This window comes from Medicago truncatula, chromosome 5 (genome assembly GCF_003473485.1).
Source record: "Medicago truncatula cultivar Jemalong A17 chromosome 5, MtrunA17r5.0-ANR, whole genome shotgun sequence".
Classification (NCBI taxonomy): Eukaryota; Viridiplantae; Streptophyta; class Magnoliopsida; order Fabales; family Fabaceae; genus Medicago; species Medicago truncatula.
The window spans coordinates 20,809,284-20,836,326 of NC_053046.1; the positions used below are offsets into that span (position 1 = coordinate 20,809,284).

General features: G+C 33.6%; 1 protein-coding gene and 1 long non-coding RNA gene across 2 annotated transcripts; both read right to left on the bottom strand.

The window, feature by feature from the left end:
• Window positions 1-4,391: 4,391 nt before the first annotated feature.
• LOC112422083 (uncharacterized) lies at window positions 4,392-6,241 on the bottom strand. The gene is made up of 2 exons (XM_024784826.2): window positions 5,408-6,241; window positions 4,392-5,318 (listed from the first exon to the last, which is right to left on the bottom strand). Exons 1-2 carry the CDS (start codon window positions 6,150-6,152, stop codon window positions 4,489-4,491), a joined length of 1,575 nt encoding a protein of 524 aa, XP_024640594.2. The 5' UTR covers window positions 6,153-6,241; the 3' UTR covers window positions 4,392-4,488.
• A 12,255-nt stretch (window positions 6,242-18,496) lies between these two features.
• On the bottom strand, window positions 18,497-19,434 carry LOC11435347 (uncharacterized). The gene is made up of 2 exons (XR_003011892.2): window positions 19,166-19,434; window positions 18,497-18,914 (listed from the first exon to the last, which is right to left on the bottom strand). It is a non-coding gene; the product is annotated as an uncharacterized lncRNA (long non-coding RNA).
• Window positions 19,435-27,043: the final 7,609 nt, after the last annotated feature.

Genomic DNA, 27,043 nt, shown 5'->3' on the forward strand with positions numbered 1-27,043 from the left:
ATCATAAAACAATTATACAAATATTATTTCATTTTTTTCTTTGAGTTTTAATAAAAATGATTGTGCCGGCAAACAGTGGCGGAGCCACTCATGGGCCAGGGTGGGCCATGACCCACCCCAACTCTTAAAAAATTAATTTTATTTTATTAAGAAGTTATCTTCTTATATATTAAAGTTAACAAGTAAGCCCTAATTTTAACCTAAATCCTATTGCATAATTTTACTGTTTTAACCCTAATGTTCACACCTAATCTCCTATTTTCATGAACAATCTTCTTATATATTAAAGTTAACATGTAAGCCCTAATTTTAACCTAAACCCTATTGCATAATTTTACTGTTTTAACTCTAATGTTCACACCTAATCTCCTATTTTCATGAACAATCCTAATGCTCTTTCCTAATCTTCTTATATATTAAAGTTAACAAGTAAGCCCTAATTTAAACCTAAACCCTATTGCATAATTTTACTGTTTTAACCCTAATGTTCACACCTAATCTCCTATTTTCATGAACAATCCTAATGCTCTCTCCTAATCTTCTTATATATTAAAGTTAACAAGTAAGCCCTAATTTTAACCTAAACCCTATTGCATAATTTTACTGTTTTAACCCTAATGTTCACACCTAATCTCCTATTTTCATGAACAATCTTCTTATATATTAAAGTTAACATGTAAGCCCTAATTTTAACCTAAACCCTATTGCATAATTTTACTGTTTTAACTCTAATGTTCACACCTAATCTCCTATTTTCATGAACAATCCTAATGCTCTTTCCTAATCTTCTTATATATTAAAGTTAACAAGTAAGCCCTAATTTAAACCTAAACCCTATTACATAATTTTACTGTTTTAACCCTAATGTTCACACCTAATCTCCTATTTTCATGAACAATCCTAATGCTCTCTCCTAATCTTCTTATATATTAAAGTTAACAAGTAAGCCCTAATTTTAACCTAAACCCTATTGCATAATTTTACTGTTTTAACCCTAATGTTCACACCTAATCTCCTATTTTCATGAACAATCTTCTTATATATTAAAGTTAACATGTAAGCCCTAATTTTAACCTAAACCCTATTGCATAATTTTACTGTTTTAACCCTAATGTTCACACCTAATCTCCTATTTTCATGAACAATCCTAATGCTCTCTCCTAATCTTCTTATATATTAATGTTAACAAGTAAGCCCTAATTTTAACCTAAACCCTATTGCATAATTTTACTGTTTTAACCCTAATGTTCACACCTAATCTCCTATTTTCATGAACAATCCTAATGCTCTCTCCTAATCTTCTTATATATTAAAGATAACAAGTAAGCCCTAATTTTAACCTAAATCCTATTGCATAATTTTACTGTTTTAACCCTAATGTTCACACCTAATCTCCTATTTTCATGAACAATCTTCTTATATATTAAAGTTAACATGTAAGCCCTAATTTTAACCTAAACCCTATTGCATAATTTTACTGTTTTAACTCTAATGTTCACACCTAATCTCCTATTTTCATGAACAATCCTAATGCTCTTTCCTAATCTTCTTATATATTAAAGTTAACAAGTAAGCCCTAATTTAAACCTAAACCCTATTGCATAATTTTACTGTTTTAACTCTAATGTTCACACCTAATCTCCTATTTTCATGAACAATCCTAATGCTCTTTCCTAATCTTCTTATATATTAAAGTTAACAAGTAAGCCCTAATTTAAACCTAAACCCTATTACATAATTTTACTGTTTTAACCCTAATGTTCACACCTAATCTCCTATTTTCATGAACAATCCTAATGCTCTCTCCTAATCTTCTTATATATTAAAGTTAACAAGTAAGCCCTAATTTTAACCTAAACCCTATTGCATAATTTTACTGTTTTAACCCTAATGTTCACACCTAATCTCCTATTTTCATGAACAATCTTCTTATATATTAAAGTTAACATGTAAGCCCTAATTTTAACCTAAACCCTATTGCATAATTTTACTGTTTTAACCCTAATGTTCACACCTAATCTCCTATTTTCATGAACAATCCTAATGCTCTCTCCTAATCTTCTTATATATTAAAGTTAACAAGTAAGCCCTAATTTTAACCTAAACCCTATTGCATAATTTTACTGTTTTAACCCTAATGTTCACACCTAATCTCCTATTTTCATGAACAATCCTAATGCTCTCTCCTAATCTTCTTATATATTAAAGATAACAAGTAAGCCCTAATTTTAACCTAAATCCTATTGCATAATTTTACTGTTTTAACCCTAATGTTCACACCTAATCTCCTATTTTCATGAACAATCTTCTTATATATTAAAGTTAACATGTAAGCCCTAATTTTAACCTAAACCCTATTGCATAATTTTACTGTTTTAACTCTAATGTTCACACCTAATCTCCTATTTTCATGAACAATCCTAATGCTCTTTCCTAATCTTCTTATATATTAAAGTTAACAAGTAAGCCCTAATTTTAACCTAAACCCTATTGCATAATTTTACTGTTTTAACCCTAATGTTCACACCTAATCTCCTATTTTCATGAACAATCCTAATGCTCTCTCCTAATCTTCTTATATATTAAAGTTAACAAGTAAGCCCTAATTTTAACCTAAACCCTATTGCATAATTTTACTGTTTTAACCCTAATGTTCACACCTAATCTCCTATTTTCATGAACAATCCTATTGCTCTCACCTAATCTTCTTATATATTAAAGGTAACCCGTAAGCCCTAATTTTAACCTAAATCCTATTGCATAATTTTACCGTTTTAACCCTAATGCTCACACCTAATCTTCTATTTTAATGAACAACCCTAATGCTCACACCTAATCTCATATTTTCTTGAGCCCTAATTTTAACCTAAACCCTGTTGCATAATTTTACCGTTTTAACCCTAATGCTCACACCTAATCTTATATTTTCATGAACAACCCTAATGCTCACACCTAATCTCATATTTTCATGAGCCCTAATTTTAACCTAAACCCTGTTGCATAATTTTACCGTTTTAACCCTAATGCTCACACCTAATCTTATATTTTCATGAACAACCCTAATGCTCACACCTAATCTCATATTTTCATGAGCCCTAATTTTAACCTAAACCCTGTTGCATAATTTTACCGTTTTAACCCTAATGCTCACACCTAATCTTCTATTTTCATGAACAACGCTAATGCTCACACCTAATCTCCTATTTTCATGAACAAAGCAAATCGGCATCGCTTTATTTCCCCTATTTCTTCAAAACAAATCGCCCTATTTCTTCAACAAAACAAATCGCCCTATTGGAATAAAAGGGTTTTGAAAGATTATAGCAACATTTTTTTTTGTTAATATTACACTTTTCATCCAAATTAGAAATGAACTCTCTTTGTTAAATATTTACCACAAAATGCACCTGAATTTTGCAATCTATATAAACAGGTGGAAGAAACATTTCAACAAACAGTTAAAGGGTATCATTTACGGTAAAGGCCAAATATTCGATAAAAGGAAAATTATTTAAATAAAACATTTTACATGTTGAGGTTAAGAATGAACTATTTTTAGGTACATAATATAACATTAACATATAATTTTTACAAAAGAATGAAGTAACATTTTTTCAAAAAAAAAAAGAAAAATATGAAGTAACATACCAATAATATAATATTGACATATAATTTTAACAAAAGAATGAAGTAACACACGATTGATAAAAATTAATATTTTTTTGGTGAATAAGCGTGGTGTCTGAGGTTCGAATTCCAACATCTGCATATATTTGGGACCACATATTTCATTCTCTTTGATATGCATTGAGATTTGTTTTTGTCTACTATATCTACAATGTATATGACCCGTGCGGCAGCACGGGTGGAAAGTCTAGTATTATATATACATGTGTTGCGCAAAAATTAATGACTGTTTAGCTTGGAATTTTTTTTTTCTAACCCTTTTTGCCAAAAAAAATCCATATATGACCCCCTTTGAAAAAAAAATACCGAAATGACCCACTTTTGAAATTTTTTTTTTTTTGTCTTCTAGCGCGTTCCCGCCATCTGAAATGGCGGGACTGGCCGCCGGTCAGACTGCAGTCGCGTCATGACGGCAGGTGCCTTTTTTTTTTAATTTTTTTTTTCGTTCCCGCCGTTTGATCTGGCGGGACTGAATATTTTATTTTATTTTTTAAAATTAAATAATGATAAATAATAATAAATAATAATAATAATAATGATAAATAATAATAATAATGATAAATATTAAATAAAAAAACTACTTTCTCCGCGGAAACCAATTACGCCAATGTAAACTATGACCTCCCGTAGCACATAATTTATTTTTTTTCGTTTTTTCTTTTTATTTTTTTGGCAGCATTGTTTTACATTTTTTTTTTGTGAACAAATAGCATTTTTTTACATAAAATAAAACACAACAAATAATGATGATAGAAAAAAATATATTAATTTATTTGAACACATAATACATAACATTATTAACTACCGATTATTTAAACTCGGACAATTTCTCCTAATATGACCGGTATGCCGACACAACCCACACCGTCTCGGTGTCGGAGTCCTCTCCACCACCTCCTCGTCCATTTCAGTCCTTATGCGGGTACTATTGGGTCGACCTTTCTTTAGTCTTCGCATGTTTGGATTATGGCAAAGCACGGGACCGTCGTATGGAAGCCAATAACTCTTGTCGTGGACTACTTTGAAGGCTGTGTTGTAGATGGAGTAAACACTCTCGTTTTTGAACACAGGTGGAATAAGGGTTGTGTAGTCATGGCGAAATGAAGAACACGCGGCTATGACATGAGAACATGGCAAATGTAAAGCTTGAAATTTCCCACAATCACACCACCCCGCTCGTAGGTCCACCTTGAAAGTTCCCATTGGCCTTCCTTCCCTGTAGTTGACGGTCTCACGGACTGAGAAGGTATACCTTTCTCGGTCAAACTGTTCGACATGATGGGTGTTGGACTTAACAATGTCATCCTGAATCGCATTTTGGCAATATTCACTGAACAAATCTCCGGAACCTACCCTTGCAAACGCTTTTTGAGCCCTATCAGCAAAGAGACATGCCAGCCTATAGTAGGTTGATTGAACTATAGGTGTAACAGGTAGGTTGCGTGTTCCCTTAAACACAGAGTTCCACGACTCAACGATGTTGCTTGTCATTTGGCCCCATCGTCGACCCTCATCATATGCTTGAGTCCACTTTTCTTTCGGAATATTGTCCACCCAATCTAATGCACGCTGATTTGCCTCCTGGATTACACCACGATAGTAATTGAACAAGGGTACGTTTAGGGCATATCCTGCATGTTAAGAAAAAACAATTAGTTAGATAGTGAACCTATTTAATAATAACACGATATAAAAAAAAACTGTAACATAATATTCTTACCCATATTATTGACAACATCCTTAAGATCTCCATCCTTGATTGTCCTCATGAAATTCTGCTTAATGTGTCGAATGCAGTACACATGAGCTGAACCAGTTGCTTGCCAACCATTCCTTGGGTCATTGAATGCGCTTTTAATTGATTCATGTCTGTCGGAGACCATGCAGACAGATATTCCCTTTGTGACGTGCCTTCTTAGATTTTTCAAAAAAAAACTCCAGCCCTCCTTTGTCTCACCTTCGACAAGCGCAAAGGCGATTGGAATCGTTTTGTTGTTTCCATCTTGTGCTACCGCAAGCAACAATGTTCCTTTGTACTTGCCATACAACCACGTCCCGTCGACATGGACAACTGGTTTGCAATACTTAAACCCATTGATGCATGGATAGAAGGCCCAAAATAGACGATGAAATTGTGTCTCTCCATTCTCGCCAATCTGCGTTTTTAAATCGAAGACGGTCCCTGGCATCGTCTCCTTCATCACATTCAACCATTGCGGAAGATCATTATATGATTCCTCCCATTTCCCGTAAATAGATTCGATGGCAGCGTTCTTTGCTAACCACGCCTTTCGATACGTGGTTGTGTAGTTAAACTTTTCTTTAATGTGCGTAATGATCAATTTTGGCGTTACCGAGGCATCCGCATGCACAAGTGTCTTGATGCTTTGGCTTATAAGCTTGTAGTTGAGCTTGCGATGATCCTGCGACATTAAAGTCGATGTGCAATTGTGTGGACCCATCATGGTCCCAATCTTCCATTTGCCAGTCTTTTTTCTAAAGGAAGCTCTCAACTTAAATTGACAAGTCTCGAGTGTACATTGAATGACATATCTTGTTGGATATGAGTGTATAACATCGTAATCTAGCGATTGTCGAATGTGGAAAGACTTGATTGCATGCAAACAATCTTCTTTGTTGTGAAATGTCATTCCTTCCTGAATAGCCCCATCGACAGGAACATTCGTATTCCAGTGATCGTCGGTAGTCAGAGCATCATAAGCATCAACGTCAACGTTACGCATATGCAACGGGGGACAGTAAGCGGCTCTGATCGGCACTGCCTGTAGCGGTGGTTGTGGTTGTGTGCCAGCCATAATGTTCCTCCAAATATTTTCTTCTTCATTTCTGTTTTTATGTTCGTCTTCTTCATCCGCATCATGCTCAAGTGCCTCGTCTTCTTCACTTTCACTTTCACTACTAGTTTCTTCTTCTTGATCTTGAATGGTGTCTGGGATGTCTTCAAACTGACGTGTGAAAAGATCTTCTAGGCGGGTTTGTGTTTGTGGTTGCGTTTGCGGTGGTGGTTGTGAAGATGATGGTTCAAATTCATATTGTGTTTGTGAAAACGGTTGGGTGTACGGTAATTGTTGTGATGAAGAAGGGGGGTCAAACTCATATTGTGTTTGTGAGAGTAGCTCGGTGTATGGTAATTGTTGTGATGAAGATGGGTGTTCAAACTCATATTGTGTTTGTGAAAACAATTGAGGTGTTTGACGCGGTTGTGGTGTTTGACGCGGTTGTGAAATCTCCCGGTTTTCAATAATAACCGATAACTCAATGGAACCAACCGCATTAAAATATTTGTGAGTTACAAACATATCTGCAATGTCATCGTTGTCGTATATTTCGGTGTCATTATACTGGATATGACCTTGAACGAAGGCTTGTGGTGCTCGATATATAATTTTAGATATCACCTGAGATTCAGTGAGATGTAGTTTCTGCTCTATTCTTTTTTTCAAATGATCAATGTTGCTTTTGATGCTAACATAAAAACATTTTCTTTGCTCACTTTCAAAAAATGAACCAAATTGATTTCTTGAAACTTTTCCATTGTAGTGGACAATGAAAAATACATTCTCTGGTGTGGGTGCCATTGTTGTTATCTTTCTTGAATAATTTTGCTTGTTTCTAAGTGTTAAGAAGAGCCCATAATATAGAGGAATAACTGATAAATGCCATGCCACGTGTCAATTTTTTACTGGGCCAAGCCATTCCCGCCATTTGGACTGGCGGGACCAAGGGAAAAGCCTGCACGCGCTACAGTAAAAATCAGCTTTGCAGGCGCGTGTACAGTGTTGCCAGACGCGTGAACAGTCCTTGCCAGGCGCATGTGCAGGCTTTGCAGGCGCGTGTACAGGCTTTTCAGGCGCGTGAACAGTCCTTCCTTGAACCAGAGGACACGTGTTCAATTTTCATTGGACCGGACGGTCATTCCCGCCGTTTGGAATGGCGGTAACGGAAGGCAAATTCTGCAAACGTGAACAGGCATACAAATTCAAGATTCTTGGTACAATTGATGCATGCATTGGTTGAAAAGACCAAACTTAATAATTGAAAGTAGTAGTAGTTGTAGACATTAATTCAAGACTTCAATTTTTCTTCTATAAAATCAGTGTTCTAGTTTCACACTACTACACACCAGTTTTAAAATTCCTCTCAATCTAACATTTCTTTCCTTGTCAAAAGAAGCATACCGTAAAGCTTTTCTTACCTCCTAATATCAAGATGGGAGACATCCTTTATTTAGGCAACAAACATAGATCTCGTCATATTTCAGAAACTATTAATGTAAGTTTATATTATTTTATTTTAATTGAAAGTTAATTATATTAAAATTATTTTTGTTTAATTATTTATGTATATCAATTCTATTAAGATTATGTTCTGTATGTATAATTAATAAGACTTAATTATTAACAATATTAATATTTTGTAGAACGAAGACCAACATTACCTTCGAGTTCGATGTCATCGAAAGATTTCCCCGGCGCCCCAAACCATTGAAGATAGCTTAAGGTCAGCCGGATTGTGGGACTTTGCTAATTTAAACAAATATAATGTTGATAATCGTTTAATTGTCGCATTATGTGAAAGATGGAGGCCGGAAACCCACACATTTCTTTTTCCATCGGGCGAGTGTACAATAACGTTGGAAGACGTTCATATGCTCCTTGGTTTAAAGGTTAACGGTGAACCGATTACCGGTAAAACAGAAGTTGGGTGGGAGATTGTTGAACCTATATTAGGAAGTAAGCCATTAAACTCTCGCCATGACGGGAAGAGTATAAGATTATCATGGCTTCAAGAATATATCAACGGTGTTGGTATGACAGGTCCACCCACGACTCTACATATGTTTAGAGCCTATGTCTTATACTTGATAGGCTCTCGAATAATGCCTAATAATAGTGGTAATCTTGTACATTTATCGTTTTTGCAATTGTTGGATAAATCACCTGAGGAGGTTGGACAGTATAGTTGGGGTTCAGCTTGCTTGGCCACGCTATATAGATCCTTGTGTGACGGTGCAATATATGGGAATATCGAAATGCCTGGGTGCACAATTCTCTTGCAAGCATGGGCGTGGTCAAGAATGTCATGCTTAGCTCCCGTGCCAAGGATACCACCACAAGCTCATGCACAACTTCCGTTGGCAAATATGTAAGTAAAATAAATGTTATTTTTTTTATTAATTTTTACATAAATTTATACAGACTTTACTAATTATAACATTTTCAAAATTAACTAGATGGCTAGAACATGGTAATAAATTCGTGGAAAATCCTCGCCATAATCTCGTATGTACGCGTTTAAAAATCGACACCATGACATATGATCAGGTATTACACTTTCTTTTAGTCTTTGCTTTTTAGTCAACAATTGAAGACTAATATTCATTCTTTTTAAACAGTTCTCCTGGAGGCCTTATGTCAACTTCAATTACAGCAACGAAGAAGAAAGCCAGATATGGTCTGCAAACACATATCTCATCTGTTTTCAGATTGTCGAGAGACATCAGACAGACAGAGTAAGGCTTCAATTTGGCTTACCGCAACACCCACCTTCCTTACCAGAAAATTTGAAAGATTTCCACAAAATTAATTTGTCAAAAGATAGAATTAAAGGCTCGTGGGGAGATAAGCATCATCGTCAAGTCCAAAACTGGAACCAACGTCATCAATTAGCACTTCACGGCTTTCGGTATAACCATGAGGTTTATCCAAATCGTCAATATTTTGCATGGTATTGGGAATTTTTCGGAGATTATCTGTGGCTTTCTAGAGAAGTATTATTGTCAAACCCAAGGCAAGCATGTGCATCAATTTTACCAGGATTGCCGCGTGACTATCCTGCAGTCCCACAAGCTTATACGGTGCCAGATGAAAATATGTGGTCAAATACACCTCCACCCTATAACCAATTCATGACACCTCCACCCACTAACTTTGACCAAACCTTTAACCCATCCACCAACTACAACTACAACCAAACTTACCAATCACCGCCACAACCCACAAACCAAATCTTACATAACACCCCAATCCCATATCCAACCTATTCTCAACAAAGTCATCATGGAGAAAGCTCTCGAACATCAAACTATTCATTTGATGACTACAATCCAACTCAATACACCACACCAACCGGTTATCCAGACCAATCACAATACTCCTCGTTCAACCTACCAACCCCTCCACACTTTGTCAACTATCCCCAAACAAGCTATGCACCTCAATGGCCAAATTCACAAACAAATCCCATAGAAAATCTGGCAGCAGGGTTTAATGACGATGACTTCGTTAATGAAATCTGGACCAATTCAGCTTCACAAATGCAAAATGAAGTCGCTATCGAAACTAACGATGATGCTGAAATTCTTGACGAGGATGTGGAAGAGGAAGAGGAAGAGGAAGCGGAAGAGCAACACCAACGACCCGTACGGAACAAAAAAGATAAATTATGTGCTACGGGAGGTCATAGTTTACATTGGCGTAATTGGTTTCCGCGGAGAAAGTAGTTTTTTTATTAAATATTTATCATTATTATTATTTATCATTATTATTATTATTTATTATTATTTATCATTATTATTTAATTATAAAATAGAAAAAACAAAAAAAATAATAAAATAATCAGTCCCGCCAGATGAAACGGCGGGAACGAAAAAAAAATAAAAAAAAAAAGCAGCGCCAGCCTGACGCGACGGCTGTCAAATCCGGCGGCCAGTCCCGCCATTTCAGGTGGCGGGAACGCGCTAGAAGACAAAAAAAAAAAAAAAAAATTCAAAAGTGGATCATTTCGGTATTTTTTTTTCAAAGGGGGTCATATATGGATTTTTTTTGGCAAAAAGGGTTAGAAAAAAATAAAATTCTTTAGCTTGTCCTAGTGGTTAAGGATGTGGATATGAGGTCTTTGGGTTGTGCATTCAACTCCTGGATATTCTATTTTTTATTATAATTCTGGTTCTTTTTTATAAAAAAAAAACGAGAATCGAACCAGTGCAGTGCGCCCAAAGTCTACCTAAAAATCCCCAAACGTTTCTATATATAATTCACTGACTTGTATACAATTCTTTTTTAAATTTAAAATATGGTGTAATATAATAAAAATGATATAATATTTATGTTAAAATATCTTTAAAACGCGGTTTAAATTATGTTTCATAGATAAAAGATTATTGGTCATCTGAATGAACTAAAAAAAAATATAAATTTACACATTAAACCTTCCTCAAAAAAACAAAAATTACACATTAAACTTGATCCATCCCCAAATTTATTTCTAACTCCGCCACTGCCGGCAAAAACATAAGTATTCTACCAGATTTAATAAAAGTGTTTGAATAAGTTTGATGTGATTAAGTTATTTTTTTTAAATTGTTTTAATTTGCCGTGAGTGTATTCAAATATTTTTAATTTAGAATTGTGGCCGTAGAATAATTTTACTAGTTTGATTTTGAATTATTGAACTAAAAATAATTTGATCTAATCCATTTTAAAGCAATTTAATTTAGTTTGATTTTTGAAGAAAAAAAAAATTAGTTTGATTTTTACAGGTGAAAAAATATTATGTTTGATCCAAATATAACATATTTGTAATCTATATTAAACTTCACAATTAACATTCTCATATGCATCTAATTTTCATTTTGTTTTGTCTATGAGAAAGAGTTGCTCATATCCCCTTTATATTGCATAGATAATATTGTTCCTATTCTAGTGAGATATTTCATATTTTAATGAATAAAAAAATAAATAAAATTGTTTAAATGAAGGGTAAAATAGGTACATTATATGATAATATTCTTTTAGGGATATAGTGTAACAATAATTATATTCTCTTTTTGGGATATATGTAATTAACCAAGTCTTGTATAAAGTGTATGGGCTTCGTCGATTAGAGCAAAACAAAACAAGGTGTAGCCACAAAGACACCACTCAACAATAAAGTATCACTTTAAATAGTATCTTTTTTTATTTACGAAAATCTTTCATAACCATATTATAAACCAAACAATGAATTCTAACCAACACAAGGAATGTTAAGAGAGAACTTGGAATAAATAATTGCAAAGCCACAAGCCACAAAACTAAGGAGGTTAAGCCACCAATTATAAAAATATAAAAGAAAAGTAACATTCTTCGCTTTCAAACACCCAAAAAGTTAGGAATTTTGCTCTCCACCCAGCGTATTTTGCTCACGCCATGCAGCCGTTCCAAATTTACCCTTGCGCTAGTTAACTAACGCAAGTGAAAAACTATGTGTTAGTTAACTAGCGTTGCGCAAGTTAAGATGCGCAAGTGTAAAACATTGTGTGAGTTAACTCAGGCATAGTGTTAACACTTGCGCGAGTTAACTCACGCTCTACTGATATATTAGTACATCAATAAATGTTGTACCGATATGCATTGAATACAATATGTGTCATCAAAGACCCGTAACTTTAAGATGCTTGTAATTGAACCGATTTACGCCAGTTTAACAAGATTATTGGATAATACGACACAATTGATCAAAATTACACAAAAACATCATTTTTTTTCACAATCACATAATCACACTTAACGATCCAAACGGTCCAATTTACGCAAATTCGTCGGTAATGACCCGTAATCACTTAAACACACTTAATGACACGTAAACAATCCAAATTACACAAATTTGTCCATAAATTTCTAAAAATACATAATCTCACATGAACGGTCAAAATTACCCAAATTCATCGTTAAATTACATCAACACAAATTCATTAAAATTCAACAATACAGACACAAATTCGGAAAACATTACGCTATTACACGTTAATAAATATTAAATTTCAACGGATTGGACATAAAGATGTAAAAGGTTATTTTCAACCATCTCGCGAAACATGTAATCAACGTCACTATCATCTTTGACTAGTTGTGGAAAATACACGGTCTTCCAACGGTCCTCTTCCTTATCCTCCCCCAAGTCCACGCCTGAAACTTGTACTACTACATAATATGTTATGTGATTTGAACCAATACTGATAAAGAAGTCGTCAAGTTTTGCCTTCAACTCGTCCAACTTGTCGGTGGGGTTTATAGTGAACCAAGCCCTCTTTTTCACATCTACATAACGGACATGAAGTTTAACCGCATCTTGTGCAACTTCAGACATGTTTCACTTCACAAAAATATAATGAAAGTATGAGAACAAATATGAGATAAAATAAATAGTTGAAAAATTAGTGACAAAGTAAGTAATGCAAGCAATAATTGGTGTGACATAACCGGCCACAAAAAAAATAATTCATTTCATTTAATATATATAATAGGGTTAATAGTGTTTTTCACCCCTGTAATATATGTCATTTCCGATTTTCGCCCCTATAAAATTTTCGGTTTGATTTGCACCCTTGTAAAAAAAAATTCTTCCGGAAAACACCCTTAATAGGCCATTCAAAAATCAAAATTTCTTGAAAAAAAAAATCTGAAAATGGCCTATTAGGGGTGTTTTCCGGAAAATAAACATTTTACGAGGGTGCAAATCAAACCGAAAATTTTATAGGGGCGAAAACCGGAAATGACATATATTACAGGGTTGAAAAGCACTATTAACCCTATATAATATTAGTTACATATTGGCCACAAATATCAAAATTACATAACCGGCCACCAAAAAATACGTCGGGATGTAATACCACCAAAAAATAGGACGAACACCGACCGACCTATAAGTGTCCTAACCTATAATATCCTATCTAAGAGGTCTAGTGAAATTCCTAAATTGTCGTCTTCTTCCATGTCTTCCGTTCATTCAAGATCTTGTTCCTTTTTTTGCGGAGTGGGAGTATCATCACAAACAATTTGGATTGTGCTCATTTGTTGGTTTCTTCGGCGGCATCGGCTCCTTGGACATGAGTTCATTATAAGCGTTTTGTCTATCTAAAAATGCAAAATGCCAATTCTCCATCTCACCAATCTTGTTGTTCATCCACTCCTTACAACTCGGTGGTAACGGACAACCTTCCTTCAAAATAACATGAAGATAGTGGCCGGGAATTAAGTAAAGACACATGATGTTGGAATGTGGATTAAGTGGAGGAGCACTTCGGATTGGGAAATATGTCTCGCATGCACCACCCATTTCGGGCAAAGTCAATAGAACAACGACTCTTTTGTAGCAAGAAGCAATAATGTAACCCATATCCGGAGTGGTCATCCACTTATCTACTGGTGCATTACCAACGGTACATTTTGGAGGGTATAAACCATTCAAGATTTTGTTATAACAGTCCTCCGTGTCATATATCGGCATGTAGTCACTCTTGTGATTTTTCAATTCATTAATAAGTGCATAAAAAATCAAAACATGATCTTCCTCATCCTTCCCCAAGTGCCTAGCTATCACCCGGAATCCACAATGACCATCCCTTTAACATTGACAATATCTTTAACAAAAGGTCTCATGACTTTTGGAATTCGTGAAATGTATGGGATATTCCTCAACGGTTTGGAAGTAGACGATGAAGCTTGTGAGCGGGAGAAAGTGCCAAGGCGGGCATCTTTCCTCCTTGGAAGTGACCTGGGTTGTGAAGGTTGACTATCCGAATTTTGAGAGTCAATAGTCTCCCACCTAGAGGGGATTCGACCCGATGATGACACTTTTAGTGTAGTCCTCTTCCTTTTAGGTGCTCCCTTGGTGACCGCCTTTTTCAAAGGTGGAGACAAGATTGTGGTTTCCGGAAATGATATTTGACGCATCATCTCTTTGATGTGGAGTTTCATATTGTAAGGGCTTTTCTTGAGAAGTTCTTGAATGTCATTCCACTCCTCCATCATGGAAAAATAATCATAAATTATTTCTCCTTGTACACACAACCTTTTCCAATGAGGGTATATATCATCAAAGACACTAGGAAATTTTCGATTGCTCTTCATGGCAATAATACACGCACAAGGTAACCCGTACGATGTCTTTTGCACACAACCACAATCTTCCTCACCAAAGCCAAATGTCTTGGAGCATTTCAATTCATCATAGATAAATTTCAATGCACGTCTAGATACATAACCCTTCAACTCTCTCATCATCTTGATTTTTTTTGTATTTGTGTTCAAGGACCGTTTTGTTCCTCCCAAAACTTCATTGTATCTCACCAAATTGCACGGCCAACATCTTGTGAATTTCATCCCAACATGATGCCAAATCACCCACATTACTCCTCAAATATCTTTTCAACACTCCATGAGCCGATTCAACAATGTTGGTGGTTCTACACCCTAGATGCAAGATTTTATTCGCCCATGCCCTCACAAATTTTTCTTTAAGGTTCAAAACCGTGGTTTCAACATATTTTATGAATTCCGAAAATGGAATGCATACCTCTTTGAATTTCAATAAATTACTTGCATATGATTCCTCCGTAGGAGATTCGACCAACTCTCTCCAAGTGATCACGACTTTCTCAACAACTTCTCTATTCTTCACCTTGTTCTTCTTCAATTCTATCTTGTCAACTTTTGCACCCTTAGGAGGCTTTGGATGAACTCTAAAATCCGTGATGCACTTAGCCCTTACATTCTTCCCAACATGAAAAGAACAAAGCATGGTGTTCATCAAAGCACCATCCCTATACGTGATAATCACCTTAGGCATGTTGTCTTTTGAGGACAAAAGACCTTTCAACATCGTAAGTGCCCAAGCAAAGTTATCCTCTAGTTCAAAGTAAAGAAAGGCGAAACCAAAGGAATACATCATTTTTGTAGAGGTGCAACCAACCATCTCAAACAACGGCATTCGGTAGTTGTTGGTTTTGTATGTAGAGTCAATGACCAAAACAGTCGGAAAGGTGTTGAGCAATTTAATTGACTCCGGATGAGCCAAAAAGATGTCTTCAAGAGTGGTTTCCTCACTATTGCATCTTGTGTAATAGACATATTTATGATCCACCAACTTCGAAATCAAGAATTGCAACTCCGTCATGTCACCTCTTTCCCCCTTGCGCCATCTTGTTCGCATATTGTACACTTGCTTCATTGTTGTCACACTTTCTTTGTTATTTTGCTTCAAATTGGTGAGAATATTCTGAGGCACCGTCAAGCTCTTTGTCATTTCGATAACTTTTTTCTTGTCCTCCGCACTAAGTCTGCTCGCAATAAGGTGTCCTTGTAACTTTTCCTCTAAATCATGGTTGTGCATTCCACAAAGCATTGCAAGCCACCAATCATTTGTATCTTTATCAAAAAAACCTTTCAACCTAAATGGACAATTACATTTCCTTGAGCCAATGCCTTCAAGGTTCAGTTTCTTCCTTGTCTTAGGTGGTTTGTATTTCCCACTCCTTTCACATTGCATCGTCAAGTACAACCTTTTTAAAACGGATTTATCTATACAAACACCAAATCCGGCCTTTATCCCTTGTCGATGAATCCAAGTAAGTAACTCTTCTCGCTCTCTCCATCTTGCATTTGTTGTAAAAAATGAGACGGTGTTGCGATCTTCACAAATAACACTGATAGGTACCGGTTTAGGTTCTTCAATTTTTCCAATTCGAGCTTGAATTGGAAGTTGAACTTTAAACGGTTTCAAATTGACGGTTGGTTTGACATCACCGAAACCTTCGTCGGAACCTTCACCAGAAGCTTCATTTTTGGCCGGTTTCGATTCAACGTCATCATCCGCGACATTGTCAACCATCTCACTATATATCTATTGAATAAAAAAATTTACAAAGGAAGAATAAATAAATTACTTGTGGAACAAACTAACCAAGAACAAATGTGGCACAAAAAATTCAAAAACATGACTGTGCCCAGTGACGTGACTTAAGTCACGCAACACTTTAACACTTGTGTGACTTAAGTCACGCAGCCTTTACCACCTACGCAAGTTAACTTGCACACCTAGCCCTATTGCCTACGAGAACCAGACGAACCAAGGACAAAAACCAGCAAAATGAGATGAGTTTTGTTTGATACAATACCTGATATTTGGTGCTTGATAAGCGTAGAAACTTTCTTCCTGACGATTTGCAATGATTTGGGATGAGGATTTTGACTCAAAAAATCCCACTTTTTGGGTTTTTGAAGGTGTAGGGAAAGAAAATGGTGCTTGGTGTTTGGACTGATGGGTTTTGTACGAAAACAGTAACACTGTGTCACTTAACATGCGTTGCGTGAGTTAAGTTGCACAACGTTACTTAAGGTGCGCAAGGGTAAATTTCGAACGGCTGCAGAGCGCGAGCAAAATGTGCAGGGTGGAGAGCAGAATTCAAATGATAGAAGCTTAACTTTGTCTAACTAGTGTTGCAACAATTCCTTTTTATGTTGAAAAATCGGACTGATGTCTTTCATTTATATTATGAAATGATTCTCAAGAAAAATTATTTCGATGTTGTCACTTAAATTACTTTAATATATGGGTTTGACATTGTCAGTCAATTGAAAGAAGCAGTTGGTTTGTTAAAGAATTGTTGTTGAGAAATATCAACCCGAATGTTCTTACTTTTACTACATTGGTTGTGGTTTATGTAAGGAGAGGGAGATTAAAAAAGCTGGAAACATGTTTGCTATTATAATAAAGCTAGGTGTGAAAACCCACCTGGGTTGGCACTTGACGTTGTAGTGTTGGTTTGGGACCATAGAATGTACCTCTCTCAAGGTCAATTGGTTTAATTTTTTTTGGTGCTAATTTTGGTGGATTAATTGTTTTTTAAATAAAAATATAAAAAAAACGAGATGTGAAACCTAATGTTGTTACTTATAGTTCTTTAATTGGGTATTTCTTGGTTAAAGATGTGACCAAAGCCACATATGTATTCAACAATATGGTTTGAAGGGGAGTGACTTATAATGTTGATAGCTACAATGTCATGATTAACGTATTATATAAGAATAAAATGGTGGATGAAGTTATGATTGTCTTTACATAATCAATGTTATTTTGGAGATGAGAGTTTGAAAACTAATCAATGTTACTCTCATCAAAATAAAGTAAGTTTAGAAAATGCTTTAAAAGGTCAATTGTGATTTAAAATAGTTTAAACCCCCTTTCTTATGTTTACATGCACCTTGATAAAAAATTTCCCTTACCGTTGAAGTTGAGAAATATAGACGAATAGAGAAACACTGAAATAATATTGGCATCACTATAGAAAGAGCACACTCATAATATTATGCTTTTATGAGGAATCATGTATTTCTTCCAAGCTAAAGTCTTTATTCTCTCTTGTAGAGAGTAGTCATTTGACAAAATTTTGTGTTAGCCTAGCACAAAATTGTTTTTGAAAACCTCCCAATAGTGGTAAGACTGATTTCCTCAAAGGCATGGAGTTGGATTAGAGAGGACTATAATTTGTTTCAAGTTGTTTTGATTTGCCTCTGATGTAGGTAGTCACATTGGAGAAAAATTGTTATAATCAATGATAGTTATAGTGCTTTACCTCTGTAAGGATGAAATTCAAAAAAATTATTTTACAAGGAAGAAAATCGAAAATGACCTATATTACAGAGGGTAAAACATTATTAATTCTAAATAATTTGGTGTTCAAAGGTAAATTATCTCAAGTATTACGGGATATAAGGTATCTCTCAAGTAGGAAAGTGAACTAGGATAAAAGTCTTTGTGTGATTTTCTACTCTCTTCTTTCTTTATCTTTTATTAGATTTTTTTTTTTTTTTTTTAAACTCGAGATTCGGTAAGGACCGGTTAATTCGATGGGTCCAATCTCATTATCCACTTGAGGGACTTTATCTAAAGTTATAGCAAAATTATGTATTAGATTTTATCGTTATTGTACTTATTTTGATAAAACATAATTTCTTGAAAGGAAAAATAAACATCTAAAAGGTATTTGTGATTTTTTTTTTTTTTAACTAAAACACAATCCAAACCTCTTACTTCTTGTGTTTCTTGTACCTTCAAATCCAATAACACAATCAGCTCCAAAATAGTCTGCAAATTTAGGACCTTATAATATTCTTTAATATCTTATTTCGCTTCATTACCAACATCTTTTAATAGAAAACCATAATTTCAATGTCTAGAAAATAAGAAAAGAAAAATATAAAAAATACAAAATCATTGGGTGTCAGAACAATAACAAAATGTAGCTCAAAAAATATTCTATTCTCTTGGATCTGATGTCCATATCTCATCAAATCTAATATACAGACACCGCTTGTTAATGCACTTCCACTTAAACTTCGGTGATGGAGTAATCGGACAATCAACATCAATGTTACATTTATATGCTGTAATGTAAAAAAAAAAAAAAACATAATTTATTAAAATGAGAGAAAATATTGTATATTATCTATGTGCTTCAACAAACGACGAATCATTCAGAAGAACCTGTGTTTAGGAAGAATAATTTTTGGTTAGACTTTACTTACCTTCTGACCAAACTTTAGATTATTAGGGTCTCCTTCCCATGGGAAACAGAGGATCAACAAAAAAAAAAACGTAATGAAGAAAATATGAAAAGATTGAAAAAATAGATTACCTTCAATGTTCTTTGTAATAAGAAATAGGAAAAGAAATAAAATCATAACATACACAAACTTGAGATGAGCCATACTTTTCTTTCTTTAGTGTAACAAATGGAAATTTGATTATTTTTAGCGTTTAATGAGTTGTAAAAAACTACCTAAAATAAGAATCATTATCGATTGATTGTCTCTTAAGTCTATCAATATGTAATTGCCCTTTCAGCATAATTATTAATAAAGGGGTAATGTACAATTCTTGCTAATTAGAGTTCATTGTTTTTTAATTAAATTTTCAACCTTTCATGACAAAAAAGGAAATTTTTGTAAAAAAAAAAAAGTTGGAACTTGGCAAAGTCAACGCTACAAATAAAGCACAATAGACATGATACAGAACTTAAACGTAATGTAGAAATTTTTATGTGAAACAATTTGATCATAGAAAATTAGTATACATGTGTAGTTATATGATATCTTCAATATCTCATTAACATAATTTCTTTCATTCATATTGAGAGACAAAATAGATTAGCTAGGATTTTTGTATTAAAGGGATAATTTAAAATCTTTAAGACTCACATACTTTGTCAGTAGACTTGAGAAGAAATCAACTACTTCTTAATCAGCTTCCCTAGCTTTCTCATCACCTTCCATCGACTGAAAGGTTCCTCACTTAAATCAGAGTCATTCCTAGTTACGGACCTTAGATATAATATGATAAAAGGGTTTCTTATATAATAAATCAACAAAAAATTATTAGCTCATTGTTGTGTTTTTATTAGCTCGTCATTTTGTTTTTTTTTTTTTTATTTCGCTTTTCACTACCAAATAAATAATTTTTTAGAAAAGATATGAAAATAAATCAAATACTCTACACACACCAAAACAAAATAAAATATTGTAGAAGTAAAGAATATTATCACATGCGAAGTAGACTGAAATTTTAGCACCCCAAAACATCGTATGTCAAATGCAGTTATTGATAAAATGAACAACAAAATAAAAAAGTTGATGCGTCTCACATCGGGTTTTTTTTTTCTTCGTAGTGATCTCACATCGGTTTCATAAAGATGAATGTGTTTCGCATGATCTTGCATTATCAAACTCAATTCTTCAATCCTTTCAACCAATTCAAGAAAGTTGACATTTCTATATTAATATAATTTATTTTTTGGGAATCTTTGAAAGACAAAATTAAGATTAATTTCTCTAATAGGCCCATTTTCAACTATAATAGAATGGGAATTACTTTTCCCACCCTGTGGGTTTCCTCGCGCGCCTTATTTTTTCCAAAAATGCCCTTGAGTATCCGGATTTTATAATCCGAAATGGTGTTTTCTTTTATTAAATGGTGAAAAAAATGAGTAACGGATTTTTCCGGATTTTGTAATCCGGAAACTTCAAAAAATAGGGCATGTTACATGATGTTTCCGAATTACATAATCCGAAAACCCCCTAAACACCCTTTTTCAAGGTAAAACAGTTCGGATTATATAATCTGAACTGTATCAGCACAAATTCTAAACATGTTTGTAACATGGATAGTCATTTTAGGGATAATATTAATCTTCCTAACTCTCATCCTTCTGTTTTGGGTTATTGTTACCTATTCTTAGTCAAAAATCGGGTTTTCAGGCTACTTGATCGGATTGCTCCGAAACTTCCCCAGAAAACAGAAAAAATTCAAGGATCATGACTCCCCTACAAGGGACTTCTTACGGGATTCCGTCCTTCAAAATCCAAAATTCCATCGTTTAGACACATTTTTCATTTTTTTTTTTATTTTTCATATTCTCAGAAAAATCCGAAAAAAATTTCATTATTTTATTTGATTTTTAGAATTTTTTGTGCTATTTTTATGATTTTATTTGACAGGTTTTTAGCATTTTTACTTAGTTTTTTTTTTTGTTGTTTTTAAAAGCAAAACTCAAAGCTGCTGAAATGTGAGAGAGTTTGATGGCTGATTATACCTAAGAATTGTCCGGATTATAAAATCCGAAATAGTAAACATGAATCCGGATTTTAAAATCCGAAATGCACAAGGGCATTTTTGGAAATTTTACAAGGCGTGGGAGAATGTCATTGGGTGGGAAAAGTAATAGTCTAATAGAATTTGTTTTGTTTTGAAAATTATCCCAAATTCTTGGAAAATAAATATCATCAATATTTTTAATATTAGTGAGGCACATTATTAGGAACATAGGACCCAAAAAAATATCACCAATTACTTCGATAATAATTTTTTGAGCATATTATTAAGAACAATCAAAAAAATTTATAGGAGGGTATATATAGAAATTTTCATTAAATTAAAAATTTCTATATATACCCTCCTTTAAAAATCCTATGAATCAAATAAAATGTGATAATTTTAAAAACATTTAATTAAACGTAGAGACTATTCTTCAAATGACGCAAAATTTAAGGATTAAAAACATATTTAACATACCTCTTTGGCCTATGATTGCTGTTAGTATCAAAATAAGTGAGGAATGCATTCACTGGGGCTGCTGTTGAGCTTTACGATTGGTATGTTTTTTTGTATTAACATACCTCTTTGGCCTTCCATTTGAATTATCCTAATGCTCTGGAAATTTGAAGTGCACAAATTTTCCGTTTGTGAATTAGATGATCCTTTTGATATACTGAGCAGCATAACCTTGTTGAATCACACTGTTCTGTTTAGCCAATAGGAATGGAAGGAAGTTTTGTCAAACAGTGACATTTTACCCAAACCAATAAAAATCAGCCACGTGTCCTCCATTATAAGAATAATAATTTATTATTTTATTTCACAATTTTAACATGTATTTTATTATTTGCATATTCACCCCATTTTAAATTAATGACACTTTACAATTTAAACCATCAAATTAATTAGATTTTCCTTTCAATCCAATCACTCTCCAAGTTAAGAGGGCACCCACACTAAAGAACATATAACTACTTAATCACTCTCCATCAAATTGAACAGGGCACCCACACTAAAGAACATATAACTACTTAACCACTTGACCAATAATTCTTTGATAACATAATTTGGAATGCAAAATATATGTTATCTGTGAGAAATATTATTTTTTTTGCAGCCTTTTAAAATCAAAGTTTTAGCAAAGAAAAAATCAATTTATATGTGTATATCTTTTTGTAGGGAATATGTGTGTGTGTGTGTGTGTGTGTCTATATATATATATATATATATATATATATATATATATATATATATATATATATATATATATGAAATAATAAATATTTCTAAAATAAAACAATATGAATTCATTCATTTGATTTTTTTATATTTTAAATATTATTCTTTTATATAAATTCATACTATTTATCTAGATTCGATGAACTACAACAATGTTTTATTTGTGATCAACCGAATTATGATTTATTTTAGGTCCAACATATCTTTTGAATCAGATGAACTATTTAAAGGTATAAAATAAAAATTGTCAAGATAAATGTAATGTTTCTATTAAATATTTTTTCCTTTTATATGTAAAAAAATCTGTTAAATATTTGCATTGCGCTCGCTGAGGATTTTATTTGCTTATATCTGCCGATATAGATTTTTATGTATTCATATGAGAAATTTTTATTTTTATTTTTAGCAAAAGAGTAGCTAGCATTAGCAAAGAGCTAGACTACCAAAAGATATATTAAAAACTAAAGGGAAACAAAACAAAAGGAGGGGGACAAGAACCAAAACCTCCTTAAAATTTTGGGTAAAATAATGGGCATTAAAAAATATTTTGGTTATAAATTTATAATATATTAGATAATTTATTGACATTACATATCTTAATTGATTATGAAAAAAGCCTCAAGTACTCTTGGTCATAGATTCAAATCTCGATCAACACCTTAGTCAATACAAAATCAATTTCTTTTAATGTCTTTTTATAAGTACTTGGTTAAAAAAATAATAAAAGGCCTAAATAAAAAATTTCTCTAGGCCTATTATTTTATGAAAAATGCTAACAACTGCTATTAGAGCATTGTTTAAGCATCAAAAGTAGCAAATTTTAACATGACTTTTACATGTGTTTGACTTGTATTTTCAAGACAAAGTTTCTTCTTGTAGATTTCTTAAACAATGCCCTTAGGGCACTTGTTAGCTAAACCCTCTATCTATTAGGCCGGACCTGTTTTAAAGGTAACACCTTTTGTATAAAACAAATAAAATTGCACTGAGAATGAAACTTGTTATATCAAAATAAATGATAAAAAAAATATGAGGAAGAAAGGAAGACCAAATTCATAATTCTTGCGATCAATATACGATAATTTACTAAAAAAAATATGATGATTTACTATAACAAAATTTATAATGGCGCTACATCCTTATTTTTTTATTCAATCAACATAAATTGAGGTACAAGTTAAGAGTATTATTCTCATCAATAATTTTTTTTTAACTTCTTTTCAAGTAGATGTTGCATGTGCTACATAACAACTTTTCGATCACAAGTAAAACATTCTGAAGATGCCTCCTTAATCCTACATGGAGGAAATTGGAGGAGTGTTCCCGCCTATTGGAGGAACAATCGGAGGAATGACACCACCTGCTGGAGGAACAATCGGAGGGATGATCCCGCCTACTGGAGGAACAATCGGAGGAATGACTGGAGGAACAATCGGAGGAATGATCCCGCCTACTGGAGGAACAATCGGAGGAATGATTGGAGGGAAAATCGGAGGAATGACCCCGCCTACTGGAGGAACAATCGGAGGAATGATTGGAGGAAGAATTTGACCATTTGTGAATTGCAAAGCAACAAAAATAATCAGTAACACTGGAACTGAGAAAGCAATTTTCGAGATTGAAACCATCGTACTTGAGAAATAGAGAATTGATATATTTGTATTGGAACATATATGATCTACTTCTTGTTATATATAGCGACAAATATGGTGAAGAAGAATTTTTTTCCATTAAAAATTACAAATAATATTTAGATTTTTTTTCTTCATATTAATTAGCTATTTGACCATATAGGTGCTATACTAATTAGCTATTTGACCGTATAGGTGGTTTTGTAAATAAGAATATTGTTTTTTTATATGAAGAATATTGTTGTTAATAATAAAAATAATAATAATAAAACGGAAGTTTATGAGTTGGTCAAAAACAACTTTGTGTGTGTGTGTGTGTGTCTATATATATATATATATATATATATATATATATATATATATATATATATTGCCACGTAAATTAAAAACATTATTTGATGTGACGATTCTAAATGTTTTGATCGGTTGGTATGCAAAGTTTTTAAGGTCCTCCTTCAAAAAAACAAACTTAGACCGTAAATCCACCACCATTTAACTCATATATATATATATATATATATAGAGACACACACACTAGCGTTAAGACAGACACTTCATACTCGTCTGTCCGCTCTTCTTATTGCGTTAATGCCCATAAATTATAGACACTTCATACTCGTCTGTCCGCTCTTATTGCATTAATGTGCATAAATTATAAAAGGTGGTTTTTATGAAATTTTGATTAAAATTATAGTATAGATAATATATATTTTGTACTTTCATCATATTAAGCATGTCTCCATTTTGCTTTGCTTGGTGTTGCCTTTCTTCCATTTCGAATTTCTTAAGCTGAGTTTGATGCTTTTTATGTAATGCTAGCTTCTCTTCGTATTGTGATACTCTAGCGTACCTTTTTCCCCTGGTATTTCCCAAACAAAGAAAAAGTGGTCGGGCCTAGCCTTGTCTCTCTCATGGTAGCCTCCAACTCTAGATCACCTTCAAATTGATTCATAGGTACATACATAGCTTTGCTCATATCAACTATGGAAATAGCCATCCTCAATGCCAGTTTGTCATACCTTTCACAAGGTTGATGTTGTTCCACTCCTTGCTGGTGTCTCCTAGGCACTACATGTGGTGCCCATGGTGTGCGAGTTGAACTATCCCACATCCATAACATTTGCTTTCCTTTCTGTTAGATTGTTACTTGCGCCTTTAACACATGCTCCTTCACTATAATGGTACAATGACCGAAGGTGAAAAGTGTTCCTTCCTTCATTAACTATGTTGAGGCAAAATCCCTAATTAATTTTAAAGATAATAAACTTTAATGATTAAGGACTAAATGGACTTTGATTAATTCCTTGGTATTTAACTTGTGCTCTTGAGTGTTTTACAAATATAAGAACAAGGTTTAAGTCATACCAAGATAGAAGAAATCAAAGGACGTTGAATTCATGAACTAATTCTGAAGTTCAAAAAGTTAGTTCAGAATGTTGATCAGTGAGTTTATCAGAACGTTCTGATGAAAGTTCATAAGGTTGTTCATAAGTAAACCCAGAATCATCAAGAACATGAAGAACATGCAAAGTACAAGTGACATGAATAAAATGTCCAGTAAAGTACATCTACATGGATCAATCAAGCAATAAAGACATTTACAAGAATAATGTCAAAAAAGTCTTCAAGGTTCATTCAAGACTATGAACACTTGAAGTACTAGGAAAATTCCAAAGAGGATATTGTCCTAGAAATTATAATTACTGCACTTTAGTTGTGCCATTACTATTAGGATTGATTACATCAAAAGTAAGTCTTACAAATCATTCTAAAGTAAGAAAAAAAGGAACATTCTGAAGGTCAGAATGTTCATCTCTGCACAAGCTTCTAACTATGAGCAGTGTAGTTGGTGAAAAGTTAGCAAGTAAAGCAAAAGGAGCTCTTGCTCAGAGATAGACATGTCCTTTGATCAGAATCAACCAAATCTCTTATAAGCATGGGTATGAAACTGCAGATCCACTATTCTCTCTCCTGCACCAAGTTCAATGCAGATTTGGTTAACTTTATCCTACTTTATCCAGCAACTTTTTGATGCATATAGAGAAGTAACTTTTTATGGATAAAGCCTAGAAAATCATATGGCACGCATTGAACAAATCCAGAAACTCATCATACATTCATCAAAGATGAACCCAGATGAATAACATCATAAACATCATCATTCTTATGAAGAACACAACAACATTCTAATGTTCATCCTTGAAAACACAACAACATTCTGATGAACCGAATGTTCACCCATATTTTCAAGTAAAATCTAGTGGGGCCCAGGACATGTGGCAAAAGACCATTGGCCAACCTACAACGGCTATTTGAGCCCAAACATTCTATAAATAGAGATCAAGGCTTCATCATAACTTGCACCTTTTCAAAGCATATAAGAAAAAATACAAAGATTGTTTTGAAGCCGTAGCAAAAATTGATCATCACAAAGATTCCAAGAAGTCTTAAAAGTGTATATCAATTCTCTCTTATCTTTCATAAAAGATAAACTTCCCTTCTTTCTTCCCTTATCTGATTTCAATCATTCAAATTCTCAAACAAATTGTAAAGTCTCATCTACCTATAGGGGTACTAAAGTGTTAGTTTGAGCAAAAGGTGTAAAAGTCTAAGTGTGTAACTTAGTAAGAAAAGTGCAAGCCTGCTGAGGCTTAGAGAATACAGGTTTTGTAAATTGTTCAGGTGAACAAAGATTGTAAGGTGCAAGATTTGAGAGGTTATCTAAAGCATCATAGTGGAAACTCTCACAAGATTGTGAGGAGTGGACTAACCCACATTGGGTGAACCAGTATAACTTTTTGTGTGTTCTTTCTCTTTCCTTTACTCTTTTAATTACTGTAAACATTATACACACACAACACAATTATTTGATTAAAATGGCTTCTGCATAAATCTGTGCATGAACGTCAGAACGTTCTGAAGCAATTTCACTAACTTTACTTTTCCAAGTAAACCACTTGAGATTTAATTTTAAGTTGCAGGTTATTTTTAAAAGGTCAGAATTCAAACCCCCCTTTCTTGTAACTATTTTATTTACTTCAAACTATCCTTCT